At 40.6% G+C, this 24,500-nt stretch overlaps 2 protein-coding genes across 2 annotated transcripts in view; one reads left to right on the top strand and one right to left on the bottom strand.

The window, feature by feature from the left end:
• LOC124280949 (cilia- and flagella-associated protein 74-like) overlaps positions 1–13,477 on the bottom strand; it is a 55,950-nt gene extending 42,473 nt beyond the window's left edge. The window contains 9 exon segments of the mRNA XM_046716955.1: positions 5,179–5,336; positions 5,963–6,065; positions 6,489–6,599; positions 7,910–8,083; positions 8,732–8,836; positions 9,505–9,603; positions 10,087–10,221; positions 10,940–11,076; positions 13,396–13,477. Of these exon segments, the coding sequence (XP_046572911.1) occupies positions 5,179–5,336; positions 5,963–6,065; positions 6,489–6,599; positions 7,910–8,083; positions 8,732–8,836; positions 9,505–9,603; positions 10,087–10,221; positions 10,940–11,076 (1,022 nt within the window). The 5' untranslated portion in view covers positions 13,396–13,477.
• Positions 13,478–17,748: 4,271 nt separating this feature from the next.
• LOC124280973 lies at positions 17,749–22,828 on the top strand. The gene is made up of 2 exons (XM_046716985.1): positions 17,749–17,944; positions 21,611–22,828. Exons 1-2 carry the CDS (start codon positions 17,918–17,920, stop codon positions 22,682–22,684), a joined length of 1,101 nt encoding a protein of 366 aa, XP_046572941.1. The 5' UTR covers positions 17,749–17,917; the 3' UTR covers positions 22,685–22,828.
• The last annotated feature ends 1,672 nt before the right edge of the window (positions 22,829–24,500 follow it).

Raw genomic sequence — 24,500 nt, 5'->3', positions numbered from 1 at the left:
ATCCCAGGCTGGCGCTTGAAACTTCCGTTTCTGGTCTTCCAATCGAAGGCACGTAACAAAGCGAGTAACTCTGGTGTTTTAGTCAATTTGGCTTCCCGTTCTCATAGTTATGACTGAACTTATGGCTGCAAGATAAGTGGACAGTGTAGATCCTTTTAGATTCTTAGTTTGGCGTAGGAAACATAAGAAATCTGCCACTTGAGGATGTGTAGCAAATCTGGCTGAAAATCCTTTCTTAGCAGCATAATTGACAAATCTGAGCCATTTGTCATCGTACAAGTTCACAGTAGAGTTACGTGAGTGCAAAGCGTGACCGCCTTCGCCGCTCTGGTGGAATAACCTCTCTTATTCAAACATGCCTTGATACAATCCACACGTGAAGTCGGAATGCTTCTGGTGTTTTGTGCACTTGTTTGGTGTGCGGATGTATCAGTAGATTGGAGCGTAGTGGGAGCTGAAGTAGTGGTTTTCCGATTCCTAGTATGAGGTCTGGAAACCACGTTCTTGCTGGCCAGTAAGGCGAGACCAAAATGAGATCGAGGCTCTTCGTTTGACTGATTTTTAGCAAGACTTGTGGGATTAACGCAGGAGGCGGGGAAGCGTTATCGTTTAGTTCCTCCACGATGTGCTTAGTCGTCCGTTGCCCAGGCTAATGGATCTGGCACTGGCGATACGAAGGTTGTCAGTTGATTGTTGAATCGGGTGGCAAATAGGTCTATCAGAGGATTTCCATGATTATCTGATTGAATATCTCTGTGTGGAGCATCCATTCTGTCGGCGACGGTTGGTGCGGCCGAGAGAGCGCGTCTGCTAACACATTCTTTGCTCCTGGAATGTGGCAGGCTTTGTTACGTATGTTTAGACTGTCGACTAATTCGAACAGTCTGAAACATTGAGTGAGTAGATTCAGTGATCTTGTTGACCCTTGTTTGTTCACATAAAACGCCACTGTTGAGTTGTCTGTGTGAATCATTAACTGAGCGTTCTGTAACAGGTTGCTCCAGTGACCTATGGTGTTTATGACTGCTTGCATCTCTAGCAGATTTATGTGACATAAGCTCTCTTGAATGCTCCATAGGCCTGACGCTGTCCTGCTGGTAAGGTGGGCTCCCCAACCTTTTAGTGACGCGTCCACGTAGAGATGTGTTTTCGATTCCGGCTCTACTAAGGAGACGCCTGCGCAAACATTCAATCTCTTGGTCCACCAGAGTAGATGTGGTTTGACGTAATCTGGTAGACTGAACGGTAGAGGGTCCTCGAGATGGGCATTGATGAGGACTTGTAATGGACGCAATTGAAGCTTGCCTCTGAGTGTCAAGTCTTGAGCTGATGTGAGTAGTCCCAGTAGTGGTAACGGAGAGAGTAGGGCTTGGGGGATCAGTTGTTGTATCTTGATCCATCTGTCCTCCGGGACTACCATACGATTCTGAGCCGTAAGGAATCGTATACCTAGAAACTACAGATCCTGCGTGGGCTCTAGGTCCGACTTGAGTAGATTTACTAACCAGCCTAACTGCGTTAGTAGCTTGATTGTAAAGTTCAGCTGTAGTCTGAGACGCTGTGGATCTAGATCCACCTGTATACCGTCGTCTAGGTAAAATGCATTCCGCAGTCCTTGACGATTTACGTATGAGACAATAGGCTTGGTTACTCTTGTGAATACCCATGGGGCCAAAGTGATTCCGAAGGGAAGTACTTTCCAGACGGAATGTGTAGGTATGCGTCCTGCAGATCTATACTTACCATGTAATCTAGTGGATGAATCAGATGACGGAGTTGAGGTAAATGTATCATGCAAAACGCTGGTGGTTTGCATAGAAATTCTCTGTTGAATGTGCTCATGTTGTAAATGAGACGATACTTCTCTTTGGAATTCTTCGGCACTAGGAAAACTGGGGAGTAGAAACCTGGTATGATGTTTCGCTGATCGAGAACTTCTAAGGCCTGTTTGTTTAGTAGAGACTGAACTGTTTCTCTTAGCATCGGTAGTTGTGCCAGATGAACGTTGAACCCTGGTGGGTTGACTGTTAACGGTGGCTTGGCCTTGAGTTGTAGACGATATCCGTGCTGAAGGATGTTGGATACATCACGGATCTTGAAGTATTCCCCAGTTTTCCCAGTGTAGTTGTAGACGTCCACCCACTTGAGAAGGTTGTACTGGGGCGACTGGGGTGGAAGACTCCAGTCGTTCGAACCTGACTTTCATCGTTTAAATCCACGGGCACCTCTGGATGATCTGCCTCTAGCTGATCCTCCTCTGAACTTGTTTTTTACGAGGCGCATCGAAAAGAATCCTTGGGATTATTAGCGGCGCTAATTTCTTATCCCGTGCTCTCTGTAGCCCTGAAAACTTAGACTTACCCGAGTACCTCTGTGCTGATTGTTTAAAGACGTTCGCTAACGTATCCATCGATCTAATCATGAGTACTTCTCTAGAATCTTTAGATACTTCCTTGGAAACCTTGTTAATGTTGCCACCAAACAGTAAAGGTGAAGACCATGGAGCTGTGTACAGGGGCTCTGTGAATTGTTTATTCCAAGAGCAGGAGGCTAGTAATCCTTGCCGACGTGTCATGGTAGTAGTTTCAGTAAGTGCTGAAAGATGGTCTGTAAGGAATTGTTGATCTTTTCTCTGCATAAGTAGAGCTGAATAGATCATCCTGTCCTCCTCATCCATAGAGTTCTTGAACTTAGTGAGGAGAGTCTCGTTAATAGTCCTAGTCCGAAGAACATCCTTCTTGAAATGGTATCTAACTGGGCCATCTTGTGATCGTCTACCCTATAACTTCTGGACTTGGAATCACTGATAAGTTTAAAGTTTTCATCAATCTCCTGAGTCGTGAAAAAGGGCTCCATATTATGTCCATAAAAACTCTTGGCATTGAGGAACGGTAAATGGGTAGGATGGGTTTTAGTAGATTTGGAGTAGGCTGTATCCAGTTTAGCAGGAACGGCTGCGATAGGATCCATAGGAGGCATCTACATCATCATCTTTCATCAGGTAAGTTTGGGCTGCATCCTCGTTCTTAGAAGGGGAGGCCAGTTGTAATTCGTTTACCATCCAATACCTTATCTCAGCCTCTGATAAAATGATACCATCGTCCTCCTCTGACGTATGGTCGTATGTCGGAGTCCTCGATCTGTAAGAAGATCTATGTGAGGACTGAGGAGAACGGACTGACGAGTGGCTAGTGTATGTAGACCTTGGAGAAGACATCCTTCACGGAGACTGTGGGCTTCGTGAACGGTGATGGCTTCGCAGACGCTCTGGATTTCTCGAACGTTGAGGGCTACGCGAACGCCTTCTAGGCAATGTAGAACCACTTAGCCTTCGCGTCCTACGCGAATGTCTGGAGTCAGTGTCCGATCCGACATATGAGCTTGCTTTGCTGAACGCCTCTTCGCATGACAAGGTGCATGCTCGGCAAAGCGCTCCTTCTCCGTGAAGCCTCTTGCAAAAGGTGAGGCTCTAGCTCCTTCGCGGAGGCGGCCTGGGATACCTTATGCAAAGAGCTCACTCCGGGCAGGGTTGCCCTTCGCGGAGGCGCGTCTATGGGCTCAGAGGCCCTACGCGAAGCCAAAGGGGGCTCTGAGGCCCTGTATGACTTAATATGGGGTGGGCTCTGAGGCCCGTGGCTCTGAGGCCTCTGTAAGCCGTAGCGGTCTTCCATCACCCTCATTATCTGGTTGATCAAGTCGTCTGAAGCGGTCTGCTTTGATGAGGGATGTCTCTCTGCAGAGGTGACGGGACCCTCAGATAAAATTTCTGGTGATAGTGTCGGTTGTGTGTTCATCTGCGCTGAGGTGACAGTCGCAGAAACGGGCCGTTTCTTGTGACGAACTTCTGGAATGATTATTGGCATATCATCATCATATAATGCTAATTCTGTAACTGGTAAGATATCAGAGGCAAAATTATTAGATTTTGTTGACTTCCCTTTAGATGAAGGTGTAGATCTTGGTGTACGCAGTGTACGAGATGATACGGCTGGTTTCCTCGACTTGGACTGAGAAGACGGCAGCTCTTGAGATGCAGGTCGCTTCTTGGACATAGCGGACTGCGTCCCACGCTTATCCGCCGAGGGAAACTCAGGCATGCCACCAGCCGGTGGCGTGTCCTCAATCAACAGTTGACAAGGAACATTAATTTGCGATCTATTAGCCATGTTTGAAATCTGTTTACGAGATTTATCTGCCTTCCGTCTATAAACGGAACATAAATATTTGTCAAAGGCAGAGATTGGTAAATTGATACACAATTTACAACGAGAATCAAAGGAACATGGAGTAATGCAACTAGGGCATTTTAAATGTGGATCGGTATCAGAATAACGTAGTTTACAATCTGCAAATTTTCATTAATGTAGCCTACTGAACAATCATGGTGAAGCGTGAATAAACAGCAGAAACACAATTAATAATCAATGCAAATTGAATAAATATACTAGTAATACCTCTATACTAACGTATAAGAGGAACTAACTAAATATAAATAAAGGATATAGTGTGTTGGGAGACACAGGCGCTCTCACGTCCAGCTCACTGGGCGAAGAAGGAGAGAGTGAGGCACATGGGCTTGGGTGGCGCCCTCGTTCCCGCGCTTGCAGAAGGGAGGTAACTCGTGGTGAGTACTAATGAGTGATTTTTTATTGAAGGGAACTTCAATTGGGAGATACAAGTGTTCCACTAGGTTCGCCAGAAGAAGAAGACAAGCAAATAAGCATGAGTCAGGATAAGAAAAAATAAAGGTTGATAATGATATGTGATCTAACAGATATTTAAAGAACATCTTAAATCTTTTCTCAATACAAAACTTCAAATGAAAACAATTTTCATGGTGACTGTGTGGGTTAACAAGAGACTCTTCATGATTACATCTGTTTTTGTGTGAGTGAACACTGTTTTTACTGCAGTCAGTACAACACAGGGAAACCAATGACTGATAGCATGAGCAATCGATATAGAGCATGGCGATCCACAAATATATTTACTACAAAAGATATTTACTACAAAAGAGAACATACCCAGTTTAACTGACTCTTCTTCAAAGCCAATGAACTCAGGGTACTTTTCAGCCTTTTATTCGACTGAGTATAACATTACAAAATCAAAAATCAGTTCCCATGTAAAATCATTTTGAGGAAATGAAAGTGAACTGATAAAAGTATAATTCCTCACGTTTTTTGTCTCTCAAAATCATTCAGACGCTTCTTGATCAGCAGAACTTCATCTGGATTTCCTCCATCTTGTGATATCCTTCTCCTTTCCTCTTGTTCCATGAATGTCTCCTCTCTCTCACGTGCCTTGTCCCGAGCTCGGAGTGCTCGGAGGTTTTCCTGCAATTCAGGCAAGAAGAACCATTGAAAGTACTTTGTGACAAGAGTTGCTTAGCAATGAAATGACTAATAATCATGATCAAGCAATATTACAGTTGTGTTGATGCCACATTTACCGGTTCAGAGATAAATGTGCAACAGAACACAAAACTCCATCACATGATTTTTATATGAGAGAATAGGGGGAGGGAGAGGAGTGAAAGAGGAGAGGGGAGAGGAGAGTGAGAGGAAAGAGGAGAGTGAGAGGAGAGTGGAGAAAGATAGAGGAGAGGAGAGAGGAGTGAAAGAGGAGAGAGAGAGGAGAGGAGAGAGGAGAGGAGAGAGGAAAGACAGAGGAAAGAAGAGGGGAGAGGAAAAGGTTAGAGGAGAGAGTGGAGAGAAAGAGGAGAGAGAGGAAAGAGGAGAGTGAGAGAGATGGGTACTTTCTTATTTCACTGTGAAGGTCAGCCATAAGTGACTTCTCCACTGTACGAGATACCAGTCAGAAGACGACAAGACACATGTTCATAAATGTTCTGGTACAATGTATTGCAATGTAAGTGCCGGTGTTCAGACAGATTGCCATTCACTCCATGGAGGTTCGTTGTCCAAAATACACAAAATACCAGTGAATTCTTATTACTTACCCTGTTAGCTGCGATATCATTCTTGAGTTTCACCAACATTTCTATTTTCTTCTTCATGTCCGACTCGTAGCGGTTCTCCTCCTCCTTCTCTCGGGTCCGCAATCTGCAGAAATACAAACATTCATGGACATCCAAAACAGGGGCGGATACAGCTTTTTGAGAAATGGGGGGTGCAAACTATTGAGAAAAGAGGGGGTGCACACTTCATTTTCACCTGAGTTTCAATGGTCATTTAATAAACTTTCAGGACAAAGGGGGTGGGGGTGGGTGCGCACTCCTGCACCCTCCTTCTGGATCCGCCTATGCAAAATGGAGCTAATACATTTATATTTAGTGCATGTAATATCATTTATGTTCCAAGGTCTCACGAACATCCCTTTCATTACTATCTTAACAATATACAAATACAAATGTTCTTGATAAATTGTTGTTAATTGCATAAGTCAGGTTAGTCAGGCCATAGATTTAAAATATTTAAATGGACATCATTCCTGTGTATGGTGCGAACATATCCAAGTTGTCTCACTTGTTGAGGGTTATGTTGAGGTACTTATTGGCCCTTTCCTGGCTTCTCTTAGCCTCCTCTACAGCATGTCGGTGTCGGTCCTCTCGTGCCCTGATAGCCTCTCTCTGGTCTCTGGCAATATGTAACGGAGAAAACAATGAGATAATTTCCCATCACGATTTTATCAGACTGTCACACAGCTAGCATAAACCTGAAAATAATTAATGCTCCCTTATTTTTACAATCGGTCATCTTCTGCAGCACATATTCAGTGTTCGCGGTAGGAAAAAAAGCACAGCCCACAGCCTCAAACGCAGAGCCCCAAGAATCTTTCGTGTGCATGCAATGCAGGTGTATGCCCGAGCCAGAAAGCGGAGAGGTGTCTCGGGGAGTCCGGGGTTCCCCCGTACAATTGTGAAATTTAGACGTCATTTCAGCGCATTTCAGAGCATGTTGTCATCATTCGCAAGTCAAATTAGCTGAGAGAAACTTTGTTTTATTTTGTTGTTTGACCTTGGGGAAAATACGTTTTCCGGTTACTAATGTTCCTAGAACACAAAATACTTAGCGTGTAGAACACACAGGTAGAAAATATCGTGCTTGAAACATAGATTTATTTGCGTGAAAGCTGCAGGATTTTGTGTTAACGCGAACACTGATATTTGTTACAAGAGCATAAAGGGATTAGGAGTTCAGGATAGCTGACTTTATTGATGCATGTAATCATATCCCTATGACTGTAAATTATCTTTGTGTCAATCACTAGATAGTCTGGTTCAGATTCCATGATCCACAGACCAGCATAAAAAGACATGCAGGTACAATAGTGCTGAGTGCAATGGAAAACAATATACTAACCCACAGTTCAGTCCAAATTCAATACCTTTGGTTATTTTTTAAATTGTTTTACCATGTTTATGTCTATTAAAACTATCAATAGTGAATCATGTTGTCGAATTCTGGGGTCAAATTTAGATTTCTTACACCTGAGTAGACTGGGTAGGATTGGGGTTCAATTCAAATGTTTCAGATGCAAGGTCATCAGAGGAATCTGTCTACATTTCAATAATACATAAGTATCATCTTCTTTTCTTATCACATGTGATTTTTAGAAGAAAAAGAACAGTGGGGAAGGAATTGGGTTGTGTGGGATTGGGGTTTCAGCTCAATATGTCTACATTTCAATGATGCAGAAGTATCATCTTTTTCTTTGATCACCTCGTGAGTTTCGAAACCAACAGCAGGGTTGGGGTTGTGTTGTGTTTACATCATAAAACTGGAAAAGTGTTCATACAGAAGTATTAGAAGCACATCTTTACAACAACCTGCACATAGCTCACCTGAACCTTTTCAAAATTAGCAAAACATTTAATGAAACTGTAAATAATTTATGATCTCAGTTGGCACACGACACTGAATACAAAGTTTGACACACGCCTCACCTCTCCCGTTTGCGTTGTGCTTGTCCAGCCTGATCAGCATACTTCTGTTCCTTTTTCAAGCGAACCATCGCCTGTGCTGTCTTGTCGGCAGCCAACTGCTCCTCTCTCTCCAACAGATCAGCCTCAATCAGGATAAACTTGCCATGTTCAACCTCGGTCTTTGCAAGCTCATACCTATCAGTGACGATAGAAAATGTTAGGTAGCTGTCAGACAATTAACATAGAATCTGAAAAATCTTAATTCTTAAACCTCACACAAAAATCCACCACTCCACAAGATTACCCATAATTGAATTTTTTTAACTATAAATTGTATATTTATACATATTCGACCAGCTGAGTGGAAATGAGCAAGAGAGAGAGTATGGTTTTATGCCTCTTTTGGCAATAATCCAGCAATATCACGGTGGGGGACACCAGAAATGGGCTTCACACGTGTGGGGAATCGAACCTGGATCTTCGGTGTGGTGAGTGAATGAGTGGAGTTTAACTGTAAACCAAAATCTAGGCCTCTCTTGTCCATATGCCTGTGCACCCATGCTGCTCCCCTTATTGGACAGCTCTGTGTCTCCTGAGGAGCAGGCAGTTTGCTCCACTACTTACTCACGTGGCAACAGTCTGCCAATAATCGAGTCAGGACCAAACAATCCAGTGATCAACAACATAAGCATCGTTCTACGCAACTGGGAATGGAAACCGATGGCATGTGTCAACCAAGTCAGCGAGCCTGACCACCCAATCCCGTTAGTCGCCTCTTTTGACAAGCATGGGTTACTGAAGATCAATTCTAACACAGATCTTCACAGGTTCATGTACACTTACTCTGCATCCTCCAGTCGCTCAGCAATCACCTTCTCCAAGTCTCCCTCACCCTGGATTTCCCTGCACACTCTCTCATGTGCTGACCGCAGCCTGTACAGTGCCGCTCTGTCAAACAAGATGGAGGTCAGTACTTTAGCCAGATTTTTTCTGATTGGATGGATATACATTGTAACAGGTAGGATTTCATTTGTTTAAATAAAGCAACAAAATTACTTCGCAAACTGAATGTAGTGGTACTAAATGAAATTACAAAACATCCAAAACGTGGTTGGTTAATGCCAGGCTAATAATCCAATTTGTATACAATGTTTACTTGTATGAATAATCAAACAGAAAAAGATCGAATCGAGGGTCCAGGATCGAAGATCGAATCGAATTGAGGTCTGGGTGAATCGTTCCAGCCCCATATACAACATGTGATGTTCAATTTGATATCAATATTTCACTAAATCATTCAGTCAGCGATTCGTAGCAAAATTCCATGCATAATAAATCTAAATTAATGTCCCATGTGCTTGATGGATAGACTTTGCCAAAATTAACTCACAACATATATATTGGGCGAAAATGGGCAAAGTGTTTATATATGACTCCTGATCTTTCACTTAGATCGAAAATATGGTTGATTAATTACACATTTTTAAAAAGAATACATAGTAATGTTTACTGAAAAGATGCATCCAGCAAACAATGGTAACTGAAGATGATGAATTCACCATATGAAATATGTCTAACTTAAGTGATTTATGTCCATCAAGATATCTGTAACTTACGTGTTGTTATCTGTTTCATTTTGCTCTATCTCCATGAACAGCCTGTCTCTCTCTGAAGTCAGCTCCTGTATATGACTCTGACACTTCTTCTGTTCCTCCCTGGACATGAGAGAAAGTGAAAGAAAAGACAGTGAGTGAATGAATAAGAAAATGACAATTATTTGTTTCAAACCGTGCTGTCAAAGTAGGATGTCACATAAAATTCTTAAAATCTAAATATATATATATCTGAAAGAATCAGTAAGCAGCGAACTAGCGAAATCAAAAACGTTGGACACACAGTACGCTTGAAGTAAAAGTGATTTTGGATAGACTGCTCTTTCGCGGAGAGGGGAGATCACGTCACTTCTGTTCCTGTACACTCGTTGATACTTGAGGCAGCCATTCTAGAGAATGGCGAATCAACGACTGTTTAACCAACGACTGTCTGATCTCTTTTAAGCAGAGCTTGGGGTAATATGCATAAGACCTATGGTAAGGTAAGTTAAAAATTTGCAAAATCAGCACATCCTGTCCATTCTAAGGGACACAACTCTGCACAGAGACAATCATTTTCAGTAATTCATGTGTGAGCTGAATGACCTTGTTTTCTCTGCTGTGTACTGGTGGGCTTCCACTTTCTCCACCAGCTGGTTGATGTGACTCCTCAGGTGAATCATCCGAATCTGCTCCTGGTATGTCACCTTGTTCCCAGCAGACTCAGGGTGCTGGTGCTCACTGAAACATTGTCATGAGACAATATGTAATCACGGTTTACCTTGACCAACAAAATAACGGGTCCAGATGACCCCCACATACTAATTTGAGGGTCCTTACATGAAAAACGACAGTCCTGTAAAGTGACGAAATGATGTAGATTGTATTGTAAGGTTTAATGATTACTTTAATTACATGAACTTTATATTTCTTGTTATGAGTGAACATCATTGTGCGTTCCAGGGGACACAGGATATGTATTTTTCTGAGTCCACTCTATACATTTGTCGCGTAAAACACTGGTAATTCTTTGTTTGAGAACAACAAACTGAAACCTTAAAATTATCACATGGAAATACATGTAATTAATTTACTTATTTGCCTGAGGAGTCTTTATTTTAACAAATTTCAACTGACAGTTCAATCACCCTCAGCATAATATTAAACAGATATAGATAATTCATAATTGCATTTGCCTGTCAGCTCAATGGATTATGTAGTTTTAAAAAAAACCCATAACATAACAAAATTATCAAAGAGGGACTTAGAATAATCACATGCACTGTGTAGGCTCTTAGTCTTATTCCTGGAACTACCTGCTCCTGAGATTTAAGAGTTCTGTGAAGTGAATAATTGCTGCTGTAATCAGCCAATCTGACATTATGCTGGTGCCATCCTACAACTAATTGGCCATTTTAGTTTTGCACAGAATGTCTTTGTGACAATCAGTCGAACTTACTCTATGACAGTGTCAACATCCAAGTCATCTGCATCATCAAGGTCAAGGTCTCCATCATAATCCAGAATTCCATCGTCATCCTCAGGGATCCCCATCACATCAGGGCCTTCTATGGTTGCTGATGCTGACATGTCCATCTACATTATATTAGTATTTAACATTAACGTCATGTCAGTGATGAATATCTTGTTGCTAAGCATCCTTTTCTCAATAAATAATTGGAAAATTTTGGCAAAAACGATATCACAATAAAAAGTATTATGTTTGAACACATATAAATTTAAATGTTGTTTTCACATCTTTCTAGAATACTAACCAACTGATTTTTGGAGGGGGAAGACAGTTTGTATATTGTATCATGGACTCCCTTGTCACATCATTCGTATAATGTCTGAAAATATGTATTTCATTTCAGTTGAGATCACTCAAACATTAGAATGAAAATTATGAACTATTTCATGCAATGCAAAACTAAAACTTGAACACATGGTTTAACAACTGGTCCATATCGAAAGCAATTGAATTTATTTGAATTGGACCAATCACAATTCTTTTATCAGCTTAAAACAGGAAGTGCATCATAAGAAACCAAGTTTTATCCAACAAAACTGCATGTTAGTGTAACAGTATTAATGTTCTGGGATTTCACATGATACAAAATCTGAAACAAATCGTTCACATATGGCATACTTACAAAGATTCACTGCAGTTTCTTATGTTGCTGAGCAGATAGCTACGATTATCTAGAAATATTTGATGATAGATAGTACTTAAGATTCTTGTCATCATTTTTCCTCATACTGTGAAAATAAAAATAAGTGAGGGAATATTATGAAATCTTACAGCTGCCATGATTTTTACCTCATCGTGCTTAGTCTTGACTTTATTAATGTATCAGCTTAAATGAAAATAACTAAGTTAATAATTAAATATTTGGATAAAAATAACTTTGATATTAGATGAGAGCAAATGATGTGTGATATGTCAAATTATCATGGGATCCTCTATTATCGTGGTAGTTAAGGTTGTCGATATCGGGATTAAGAAATCCTACTGACATTTGTTATTTTATATATATTTTCAGTTGACTGATGTTTAATGTTCATTTCTGTTGCAAATAATGTGACACATAATCGCAACTCATTCAATACAGTCGCCGCAATCCTGATTGCCTCATTTGACTCGGAAATTGAATCAACTCTCTATTATCGTAGCATTGCTATTTTCTTACTATGGCACGCTGTATAAACAAACGACACTGTCAAACGATTACTTAAGACAAGTAACAAATCTAAATACACATGTAGTTGTAATATTTACAAAATTACTTAGGTATTTTATTAAGATTAGTAATATCATCATGTTTTAAACCAAAACATCTGAAACTTCTATTCATTTGGAAACAAGGTACAGTGTTCGCGAATAGTGTCTGACCCTCTGACAAATCGGCAGATTCGCCAACGGTCCGATAGAAGTCTACAACCCACTGGCCCCAGTGTCCGACTGTATATTTCACAATGACTTTGACTGAAGTTGTTATATGTGACATGTGACACTTGTTTGCTGTTTATTTTATCTTAATTTTTCTTATGTTTGTTTATAATTTCAATGCCAATTATAAGAAATGTTAAATCTGAAATGTATGTTTAAATTTATTCCATGGGTCCTGTGAATTTTCAATGGGTCAGACGGACATCATAAACTTACTGGACCCAATGTCCTGTTACTTTGGAACACCATTTGTGAACACTGAAGGTAACATTAACGTAACAAAATATTTTTTTCCACCTTAAAACGTTCCATACAATTTGCTGCAATATTTCTTTGATTTGACATGACATTCCAATGAAATAATTGACGTTTTCAAGAATTTTATTTATGTAATTTGCATATGTAAACAGCCGATACAGGCAGTGGTACTTCTGCTTTGCCAATGTTTTCACGTGCCACAATAATAGAGAGCCTGCCATTGATAAACATCTCTTGGAACAAATTGTGATTGAAGTTGTATCATGGTAATCTCACATTTTTTAATATTAAATTGTCAGTTGAAAACAATGTATTGGTTTTCTCAAAATTGAATACTCAAGATGACCACAAGTCATAAAACACATAATGTCTATCTCTAAATGAACATTACTGCTCCATTTCTTAAGTTGTCTTTGTTTTCATTCATTGACTGTTTATTGATATGAAATCAATCATTATTAATTGATCATTTACGGAACATCTACGAATTGTACAAAACTTGGTAAACATATTCAGCTGTCATATCCTTTCAAGCATGATAACATTAAAATATCTGACTCGCAGGTCAAGGGCAATGTTCGAATTTCCACATCCGAGAAAAAAACAACGGCTGCAACAGGTGTGACAACGACTATGGTTTACCCATTTTGTGAAATATACATATGCTCAAATGACCAGTGACAATCAGAAAAGTACTGAGATCTTACTTTGAAAATTAAGAATGCAAAAGCACAATGTAACAAATCCTTCCAAGTCAAAACTCAAGTTCGTCGGCCATTGATGTTGTAGCAACGAAGTCTCGGAGTTTCTCGCGAGATTGACTTTTACGGAGCGGATTACGGATCCGTCCAATAATTAAGATTTTCCCGTGTAATTTTAACAGTCGAACATAAACATTTACCCGATGTATTGAGTGTGTATCATGTATATAATACTGCAACACAACACAGTGTATTACGCCCACGAAAGAGACAAGCACCTGTCAAACGGTTGAATCGAAAACGACAACAGACATCTTCCGGAAACGGCTTCCAGTATTTTCATACCAAAGCTTGTGACGGTGTTCTGTAAATAATCAGGTTTGGACAAGACAGTGATTGTGATTATGAGCATCGACTTTCGCCGCCTGGTCAGCGGCCAGAACGCCCAAACCTGCGGAGATACATTCAAACGAATCTCATCAATAATCTGCTATAAATCATAAATTCAAACGAATCATGTCAATAATTTCGATCGCTTTATCGTTATAAAATGAATATGCCTCCGTTTGCTACCAGAAACCCACTAGTTACTAACTGATATAAAAACGTTAATCCTCTGTTTGTGTTTTATTTATTTATTCATTTATTTTGTTGGGTTTTTGTGTTTGCAAATTTGATTATTAACTAATATTGACCTAATGGACGAGTGATAATCCCATGTTTCATTTTGCATATTTTCAACAACTGTATTCGTACTTGAAACCAGGGATACTCTACAACAGGGATAGGTCACTCGCTTGCTTTCTTTACCATTTGTACTAATTAACGTGTGCCTCGTCATGCTCCAACGCACACAGTGACTTGGTTCGGTCCCAGCGCAACTTCGGCTGCGTTTAACAGTACTTCAGCCAGTGTATTGTATAGGTCGGAATTTTACAATGAATGAATGAATGAATTAAGAGCAAGAATTTTATGTGAATGAATGAAAGAAATTAAGAAAAAGAACATATGTGAATGAATGAAAGAATAAATGATACACCACGGCCATCCCTCCCCAAACATGTTAAAGAACGCAAAACTATCGGTAGAACACATGTTAACATCAGCTGTCCTTTTTATTAAAAATCTACTTTGAGACATTTTTTTACATTAGTAACTAATTCAGATATCTTATTGCATGTGTGGAATGACATGGGCATTGACAGAATGTTAACTGACACTGTCACAGACCCCTCAAGAACAGAAAGTTTAGAACTATCACAAAGCCTTGCAAACACCTTTCCAGTTTTGTCAAATACTAAGATCAACAAGAAAGAAAGAAGTTTTAGAACTATAACACTCAAGCATCACAAGCACGAATGGCGTATCAGAACAGATCGGCGATATGTCATATTTTTCACACACCTCAAATACACACTAACAAAAAAACAAAAAAACCTATCACTATTACTTGCAAAAAACTTTCACCTGATGGTATATTCCCCTCATAAAAATTAAAGGTGTATGTGAAAGATGTTTTAGAACAATAACTAGAAACACTCAAACAACGCCCTGTAGTATTTCAATGGCAGATCGGCGATATGTCATATTTTTCACACACCTCAAATACACACTAACATTTTTTTTAAAATTATAAAACTATTACTATTACTTGCAAACACCTTTCACGTGATGGTATATTCCCCTCATAAAAATTGAAGGTGTATGTGAAAGATGTTTTTGAACACTAACTAGAAACACTCAAACAACGCCCTGTAGTATTTCAATGGCAGATCGGCGATATGTCATATTTTTTACACACCTCAAATACACACTAACAATTTTTTTTAAATTATAAAACTATCACTATTACTTGCAAACACCTTTCACCTGATGGTATATTCCCTCATAAAATTGAAGGTGTATGTGAAAGATGTTTTTGAACACTAACTAGAAACACTCAAATAACGCCCTGTAGTATTTCAATGGCAGATCGGCGATATGTCATATTTTCACACACCCTCAAATACACCCTAACAAATTTTTTAGTTATAAAATATCACTATTACTTGCAAACACCTTTTAACAAATGGTATATTTCCTTCTAAAAATTAAACGAATATGTGAAAGAAGTTTTTAGCGATATAAGTTAGTCTTTCTTCGCTGTGTACTGAGAATTGAAGCCAGTGAGCTACAACATGCCCACTTGAAACTTTACTACAAAGCTACTGTACTTATACTGACACTAATAACAAGTATTTGACTTAAAATGAAGTGACAGAATAGGTAACTTATCTTCTACATGTAGGTTTTCAGTTGTCACAACACTCAGCGTATGTAATCAGCTGTTGAAAATAAACCGGGCTCAATCTTAAAAACTACGCTGCCGCCATATTGGCTGCACTGGTCACGTGACGAGCCGAGGCATAGCTTAGGAGCTTTCCGAGGAGTGACCACTCCCCCCTTATAGAGTCTCCCTGTTGAAACACATTGTCGCTGCGAAACATAAGCACTTTTGATCACGGTACCAAAGATGGGTTTGGGCGTTTCATTTGTTGAAACTGGGAGAATAGAAGACTGTATATTATCCCTGGTTGAAATAGCTGGGCCTCGAGTGTGTCTGACAGATTGCAATTTATGGGTTGTCTCCCCTACACCGCTGAAGCCAGCAAGTTGGTTAAAAGTTCTACTGCGTTACCTCCCTTGACATAGTGTCGCGTGCACAAACAGTAAGCACCAGACCGTGGCAGACGAGAGCTGGTTCACATGGACTTTTCTTGTACGCAAAAAAAAACTGGCTTCAAGGTATACATTGTCACTGGTGGGGTATTTACGTATACACTATTTTCACGCAGTGCTCAGACCTGACCGGCCGTCAGTGACACTGTAATACCTTGAAGCCAGTTTTTCTTTTTGGCGTGCCAACCCAATTGTGGTCAATATGTACTGTACGTAGAGCTGGAGATCAAACCAAGAATGTCGACTGAACCAGAATGTCCGAATGGGACCACGTATGTATTTGCATGGAAAGCACCTACAAATTAATATAATTCAAACATTTGGAACTTCTTTAACATGCGCTTTCGATATTGGATCAGTGGATGACTTTTCACACTCGATGACCACACAAGCAGGCTGACGTCACGGGGACATTGTTTCGCCGCAAATATTAAGACATAGGTATTGTGACGTGTTAGTTAAGTTTGTGATGCTGAATGCAAGAGGTTGGCCACATTTTCATAGTAGAATTGCTTTAAATGGCAAATAATAAGAATTAGGCCAACACCAAACACGCCATCTTCATTATATTGCAATCTCTTCCCACAGAGGTTACTTGTCATATCTTTCTGAACTATTTCCAGTTACCCGTCAACTACGGTACGTGTCGACAAGCATTGTTTAATATATTGGATGAAAGTTGAAACATCACAATCTTTTACGGGAGAAAGGGTTCATTTAAATGATAAGTATACCACAGGGTGAGATATTAGTAGATCTCGAGAAACAAATACATCATTCCGTGTCGACAGAAATCCGTTGGACATGCATGGATACCATCGGCTCATTTTGTTTGTATTCGGAATCCCCCGATTATTGTTTTTGAGATCAGAAATGCCAGTGTGGATACAACGCAGGATCGGACCCAGAACTGGAATCCAAGACACTGATTGACTGATAACAATATTGAGATGACTCAACCTGGCATAGTGAGGTGCCCTCAAATCTTCATGAAAAAATATATGTTTTATTTATGTACTTACTTACCTACCTACCTACCTAGTAAACTTACATATTTTTATACCAGACCCTTCTGCCATCATTGATTTTAGTTTAAAACAGTTATGTATAAACACCCTCGTTGCATTGTTCTCAGTAAAGCAGTAAACATGTGTGGTAGACTCAAATATTTGAATATATGTGCATTGTGGTAGGTAGAATGAATTAATATTAGGTAGTACGATGTATGACCATGGTACCGTTTATAATTACTTGTTCACCTATATCTAACAATAGGAATAGAGCACTAGTTACGATATTACTTATTGGTATGAGAAAATATTATTTATGTTTTATGCGTTAAGATGTTATGCTTAATGTTCATTCTCGCCTGAACACGGAAGGTAACGTGAACCAATCAGAGATGGACATTCTTACATATATGTATAAATATGAAATATGAGTCCAGATATTTCTTCTTGCCAATTCACATATGACATATTACTATGACGCAAGAATGAAACGGTAAGTACTGTAAAAAAACCATACAATAATTCAGTTGATAGCACAGCAATAAATCACCCTCGGGAACGGTTGACTCGTGCGATGCCCTAGTCGAGCATTATATCGTGAAGAGAACTTGAACTACTGAAGTTCGGTGTAGTCACTGGAGTGTTCACGGAGTGTGCTGTGATCAATGTGGGCTTCAAACGTGCTCACGTCGATATTGTGCATGTAGCTTTTGGCTTTGATGCCGAACGATTCATTTAACATTTGTCAGTAGCACGGTGAATACTTCGGGTCTGTGGATGAAATTCACCGCTGGTCAGCGATGGTGTTCCACTCCGGCAGATACAAGGTACCGTTGGTTGATATTAATATTTTATGTTTTAAGTAGTCTCGAATTGCATGTATCGTAAAGTGACTCCGGGTTCAGTTTAAGTTGCAGTCGAAGCATGTTTTAAGTAGATGGTTTATAAAACATTTAAAACACTTTACCTGGTCGCTTAAATATTGTGATGGAGTTTTATCCAGAACTTAAGTCAAAAGAAATGAAAATAGTGTCACTGGACACTGCATTACACCACTGAATCTGATCTGTAGATAAGCACTGGGGCGTGCTGCTTCTTTTGGTCTTCAAGCAGTTAACGATTTTTCCTGCAGTCATCCTACGGTGGATTAGGTATATGGATTAATCAGCCGTTGCGTGCTGTTCCATTAGTTTCATTCTACATTTATCACACCTGTCATGTCATGTAACTGTGCAGTGCCTCACTACTCATAACGAGTAGGCTACACTACTAATAATGACCTTTAGAATAAATCACGCTGGTCCTGTGGTCCCTGGATAGTAAAAATTCATTGGGACCTCAAAATGATAAGTTTGCATGCGGAGTGGTCCTGGTGGCCAGTGAATTTTGTATTGAAAGTTGAATAAATCTACGAATGTTATTTTGGACCAGTGAACTACAGACAGGGCCACTAATTATTGTCCACTCACTGGTCCTGTGGTCAGGTGGGAAATTTTGAAAGGTTTCTTTCCCTGATTCGATACAATATTTTATAACTTAAACTTGAGAGGCTTTAAACCCGAGTCACTTACATTTGTGAGTTACCCACTCTTCCGTTCTGTCAGTGTTTCATCAATACATTTAATTTGATATTCTTCATGATGCAACACTGTAGGTTAAAATGTGTTCCGAATAAACTGCAACCTCCGCGGATAAGAACCAACAACCTATTGAAATCATAAAGGTTAATTTTCCAGTCAGCATTATTTACTTTGGTTTATTTGTACATTACTGCGTTAGCACTGTGCGATATAGGCTCTAAGTACTGACGGATTTGATAAGCAAGTGCCTGTAAATCAGATTTACACATCCAATTTCAACACATATCATACACAGTATCTAAATTCTAAAGCCGTGGGGATCAGGGCCAGAAGTTAGCTTCAACAACCCATGCTTGTCAAAAGAGATTGGGCGGTGGGGTAGCCTAGTGGTTAAAGTGTTCGCTCGTCACGCAGAAGACCCGGGTCCAATTCCCCACATGAGTACAATGTGTGAAGCCCATTTCTGGTGTCCCCCGCCTTGATATTGCTGGAATATTGCTAACGGCGGCGTAAAACTAAACACACTCGCTCACTCACACAAAAGAATTGATGAACGGGATCGGGGGTGAGGTTTGCTGACTTGGTTGTCACATGTCATTGTATCACATTTGCGTAGCGTGCAATTGGTGTTCATGATGTTAAATTCATCGTAATTATCCTTAGAAAGTATTAAATTTGGCATCTTAGAAAAGAAATACAGTTCGCTCTACCACCATGTATGGTGTAATAAAGCACACTTTCGCCCTGAACTATTATAACGCAAGCGTCCTCGTACTTTAACTATAATAGTTCAGGGCCAAAGTGTGCTTTATTACATTATACATGGTGGTAGAGCGAACTGTATTTCTTAAATAAAAACTCTAAACATGATTAGGTTATGGGGATTTTGTGTTCAGCTGTTGTCCAGTGTGATATGACAGCTCACTCCACATGTTAACATCCTATATGTGATTTGGTTTCATTCTGCTTTTGAAAGTATTCCAGCAATATCACGACGGGACAAAAGAAAGGGCTTCACACTGTTTCGGTCGAATTGCTTTCAGTACCAGCTGGGAAATCATTTCAGCTACGCGTACATAATTTCCATTCAATTTTCCGATGATTATTAAGAAAACTGCAACTATTTAAACTACATATATTAGACATACCAATCAGGTTGAACATAGCTGTCTATGGGATAGATTAATATTAAGTTGTAGTTATGGTGCTTAGTCAGGTGTCATTCGATAACGAATCAACGGAAAGATGAAAGAAAATTATGTACACGTAGCTGAAGATGATTTCCAATGTGTTTGCAAAATATCAAAATAAAATGACTTCTACTCAATTTATGAAAATTATTCTTGCAACAGTTAATTAAGAAGTAAGTCTATGGAAATTTCACTCATGATGACTCACTTATGGCCAGCCACTGTATATATGGGAAATCGAACCCGAGTCTTCTGCGTCAGGAGCGCTTCAATTATTATGCTAGCCCACCGCTCTACCTTTTACTTAAGGGGCGGTGGGGTAGCCTAGTGGTTAAAGCGTTCGCTCGTCACGCCGTAGGCCCGGGTTCCATTCCCCACATGGGTACAACTTGTGAAGCCCATTTCTGGTGTACCCCGCCGTGATATTGCTGGAATATTGCTAAAAACGGCGTTAAACCATACTCGGCCAGCCAGTCCTTGTACTTAAGAAGGATCACAACAAATGTGTATTCCAGTTAGGATTTATTCACATTCCTGAACATGTTCCCAATTTTGCGCATCTCTCTTGTTTTGTAGCTTAGTCAAGATTGATGTTGTTTGTTGTTTAACGCCGCACTCAGCAATATTCCAGCTATAAGGCGGCAGTCTGCATATAATCGAGTCTAGACCAGACAATCCTGCGATCAACAGCATGAGCATCGATGTACGCAGTTGGGATACGATGACATGTGTCAACGAAGTCAGCGAGCCTGACCTCCCGATCCCATTTGTTGCCTCTTACAGTGAGTGAGTGAGGTTAGTTTTACACCGCACTCAGCAATATTCCAGCTATATGGCGGCGGTCTGTAAATAATCGAGTCTGGACAAGACAATCCACTGATCAACAGCAGGATCATCGATCTGCGCAATTAGGAACCGATGATATGCGTCAACCAAGTCAGTGAGCCTGACCACTCGATCCCGTTAGTCGCCTCTTACGACAAGCATGGGTTGCAGGAGATCAATATTCTAACCTGGACCTTCACGGGTGTGCCCCTTACAAGTACGGGTTGTTGCAGATCAATTTTAACCCGGATCCTCACGGGTTTGTAGTCAAGATTGAACATGTTAGTGAAGATCATGAGTGATTTGATTGTTCCTCTTCCAGTGTTATACGTCATGCGGGATTTCATGTGTGAGCAGAGTGAAATTTTACGTGTGTTAGTATATGCCTAATTTACGTTAAAACGGACTCAAATATGGTATATTGTTACCACGGGGTATTCCAAAATATGACTGCAAATTGATCATGTAGGTCAAATGCAATGTTCTCGAGAACAAACAACATTTCGCTATCGACGTGTAAAATTATAGACAGGAGACGGAAAAATGTCTTCCCTCTGGATGTGAATTTATGCTTTTGTTCGTGTCGCCATATCTATAAACTACAGTCAGACACTGTTGCGTCGAACTTATATCGTATTAACGGTTGTCACGAAATAAACGTTTCCCCCGTGAATTTCTTCTTTATTAACCATGTTTGGTTGTGTCGAGACTCGGTTGACGTAGATCCCTTTAACTTCGATACAGCAGTGTTTGACTGTATCGAAAATGCGAACTCATATACTTTTGGCACACATGTGAGCACGTTCGAAAATGTTGGAAAACAAAAAGACATTCCATTCAGTGAATGATGAAAAGCACGTTGAATCATTAATGGATGTTTCTCATAATTCTGTTGCAGATAAAGGTTGTCAAGTTATTGATCGTCCTGCCCGTAGTGTTCTCTCTGTACCAACTGACCAAGGTTACCGATGTTCATGTCACGGATGTCGAGATGACGTCGTTGACGGCAAAACAAACGCGCAGTCATTACATCATCTACAACTGTGGCGGCAGATTTGGACTGTGTGGTGGCTGGTCTGATCGTGTTATGGGAATATTGATGACGTATCTTATATCGCTCGGAACCAATCGGAAATTCGGAATTGAAATGACGTCACCACCATGTAGTCTTACGTCATACGTGGTACCTAAGATGATAGATTGGTATTCGGTTGTAGACGAAGTCGCACATCTTGGGCATACGGCGTCAAAAGGCTTCCATAATTTGTATAATAACGCTAATCTTGTGTTTCATGCGAAAACAGTTGACTTCGACAAGTGGTTAAGACATGATGTCACTTATATCACATCAAACCTCGACTATGTCGATTCGCTTAAAATGAACCCACGTTATATGAACGGTCCTCTATCATGGATGAAGGGAATGACAAGAGACCAAGTGTTTGCAAAAGCTTACGAAGAAATATTTCAACTCTCTCCCAGTCTGAATAGGTCATTAACAGATTTCATTTCCAAGGCGAGGCCAAATTCGGATTATCAGCTGATATGTGCCCACATAAGGGTATCGGAATTCGGACAACGAGCAACCACATTGGATGACGTCGAGTTAATATGGAACTTCCTAAGACAATATAACGACATCATGAGGTACAAAGTATTCGTCACATCCGATTCGGAAGATGTCCGAAATAACGCTAAAATATTATTCCCTCGTCAGATCATAGACACTGGAATGTCTGTATACGACATAGAAGATAACCCAGACGCACTTGGTTGTCAAGGTCTTGAGAAGGCGATATACGATCAGCACGTCCTGATGACGTGTGACGTTCTGGTGTTGACGTTCAGTGGCGACGGACGGCTTGCTGCCTACGTTAGAGGAACGTCCGAGGGACTATTCTGTGTTGTGGACCACCGATTGACAGAATGTTCGCCGAGCGAGCTGAAAACATTGTATAAAGGGCATGGGTGACTTGTTCTCTCTTTTTTTATGAAATTAAACCCTAAAACATCTCATTGTTATGCCATACTCTAACTGATGAATTATCCCCATTCATGAGTGGCTGGGGTAGCCCAGAGGTTAAAGCGTTCGCTCGAAAGCCGGGTTCGATTTCCCACTTGGTTACAATGTGTGAGGCCCATTTCAGGTGTCACCCGCCGTGATATTGCTGGAATATTGCTAAAAGCGGTGTAAAACCAAACTCCCTCACTCCCTCACTGAATTCATATTGTAATAACGAAAACGCGAAATAGTTCTACATTTCAACCGCCGTACCATTTTGTTCAATGTAATATAAAAAGCTATGTAAAACCTCCGTGGGTGGTTCTCTTGAGAGTAACGGTTGAAAGGATTGTAGAAAATCATTTGCTAAGAAGGTTGCCGAGAACAAAGCCACCATCATGGATGGCTGGTAATTGTCATAACTGCTTGATCAACTTGAATCAGAACAAGTACTGAATCTATCGCCCACTTACAATGTTAGTCGTCCGCGTTCATTGTCAAGGGGATTGGTGGATCGAGCGTCTACGTCAACTTTAGTTATTGGTGCACACGCACACACTTGATCCATCATGCCTGTCCGTGGAATCAATCCAGCCAGTCGTGCATGATAACCTTGTTCGTCTTTATATACAATATTCCAGCAATATCACGGCGGAGGACACCAGAAATGGGCTGCACACATTGTACCCATGTGGAGAATCGAACCCGGGTCTTCGGCGTGACGAGCGAACGCATTAACCACTAGGCTACCCCACCGCCCCCCGTGGTCTTGTGGATAGAGCGCCTACCAACATTGTTGGTTTGTGTCTGTGACCGCGTCTAGTGAAAAAAGGGTACTTGTTGTTTCCCTGCCTGACGTGTGGCATTAAGGAGTCAGTATACCATATGTGAGTGGGGTATATTATCTCGGTGGGCTACCACTATAATTGAGTGAGTGAGTGAGTTGAGTAACGCCGCTTTTTGCAATACCCCAGCAATATCACGGCGGGTGACACCAGAAATAGGCTTCACGCATTGTACCCATGTGGGGAATCAAACTCGGGTCTTCGGTATGACGAGCGAACGCATTAACCACAAGGCTACCCTACCACCCCCTACCTCTGTAAAACCACTCTGGTCGAGTACAAGCGTCACACACACGCATTGATATGCATTAATCTTGAACGCGATCTTAAACTCAGTTCACCTACAATGTTTCGGGATATCTTTGTTTTCCATCACTGGAATGTGAACCTCACGTGACACCAATTAAACGCCAATGTGTCCAAACGCGCGTCACATAAATATTGCGACAAAAAAGAAAAAGATACGTTTTCAATCTTGTGTGAACAAGAAACTTTAAAAAAAGTAGAAGCGCATAAACGTTTCTACGGCATGTTTCCAATAAAATCCCGCTCCCTGCAAAGCTCTCAACCACCATTTAAATATTTCCCGAACGTGTCCATGCTTGTTAATAGCCAGAATCCAAGAATTCTCCGATCAATAAATGCGTTTGTTGTCTGTTTGCTTTCTTGTTGAAACCTACAACCAAGACATAAATAGAGACTGTTCATAGACATACATTTATCATCAAGAACAACTCTGCACTATGCAGAGAAACTGAAAGTTTCTCAGTACCACATATTTACATGGCATGTTCCAGATACGAGGTGTTTGTTACTGTCAATAGAGAGGCCATTGATCAAAGGTTTCAGGAGCTTGTCTCTTTTGATAGAGACTGAAATCCTTTGGATACCGATCGTTCTCTTACTCTGCACCTATGCTTTGGAACTCTCTCCCATTTGCC

Source organism: Haliotis rubra, unplaced genomic scaffold (genome assembly GCF_003918875.1).
Source record: "Haliotis rubra isolate DU_JTF1 unplaced genomic scaffold, ASM391887v1 Scf277, whole genome shotgun sequence".
NCBI classification, from domain to species: Eukaryota; Metazoa; Mollusca; class Gastropoda; order Lepetellida; family Haliotidae; genus Haliotis; species Haliotis rubra.
This window is presented reverse-complemented; position numbering and strand designations above follow the sequence as displayed.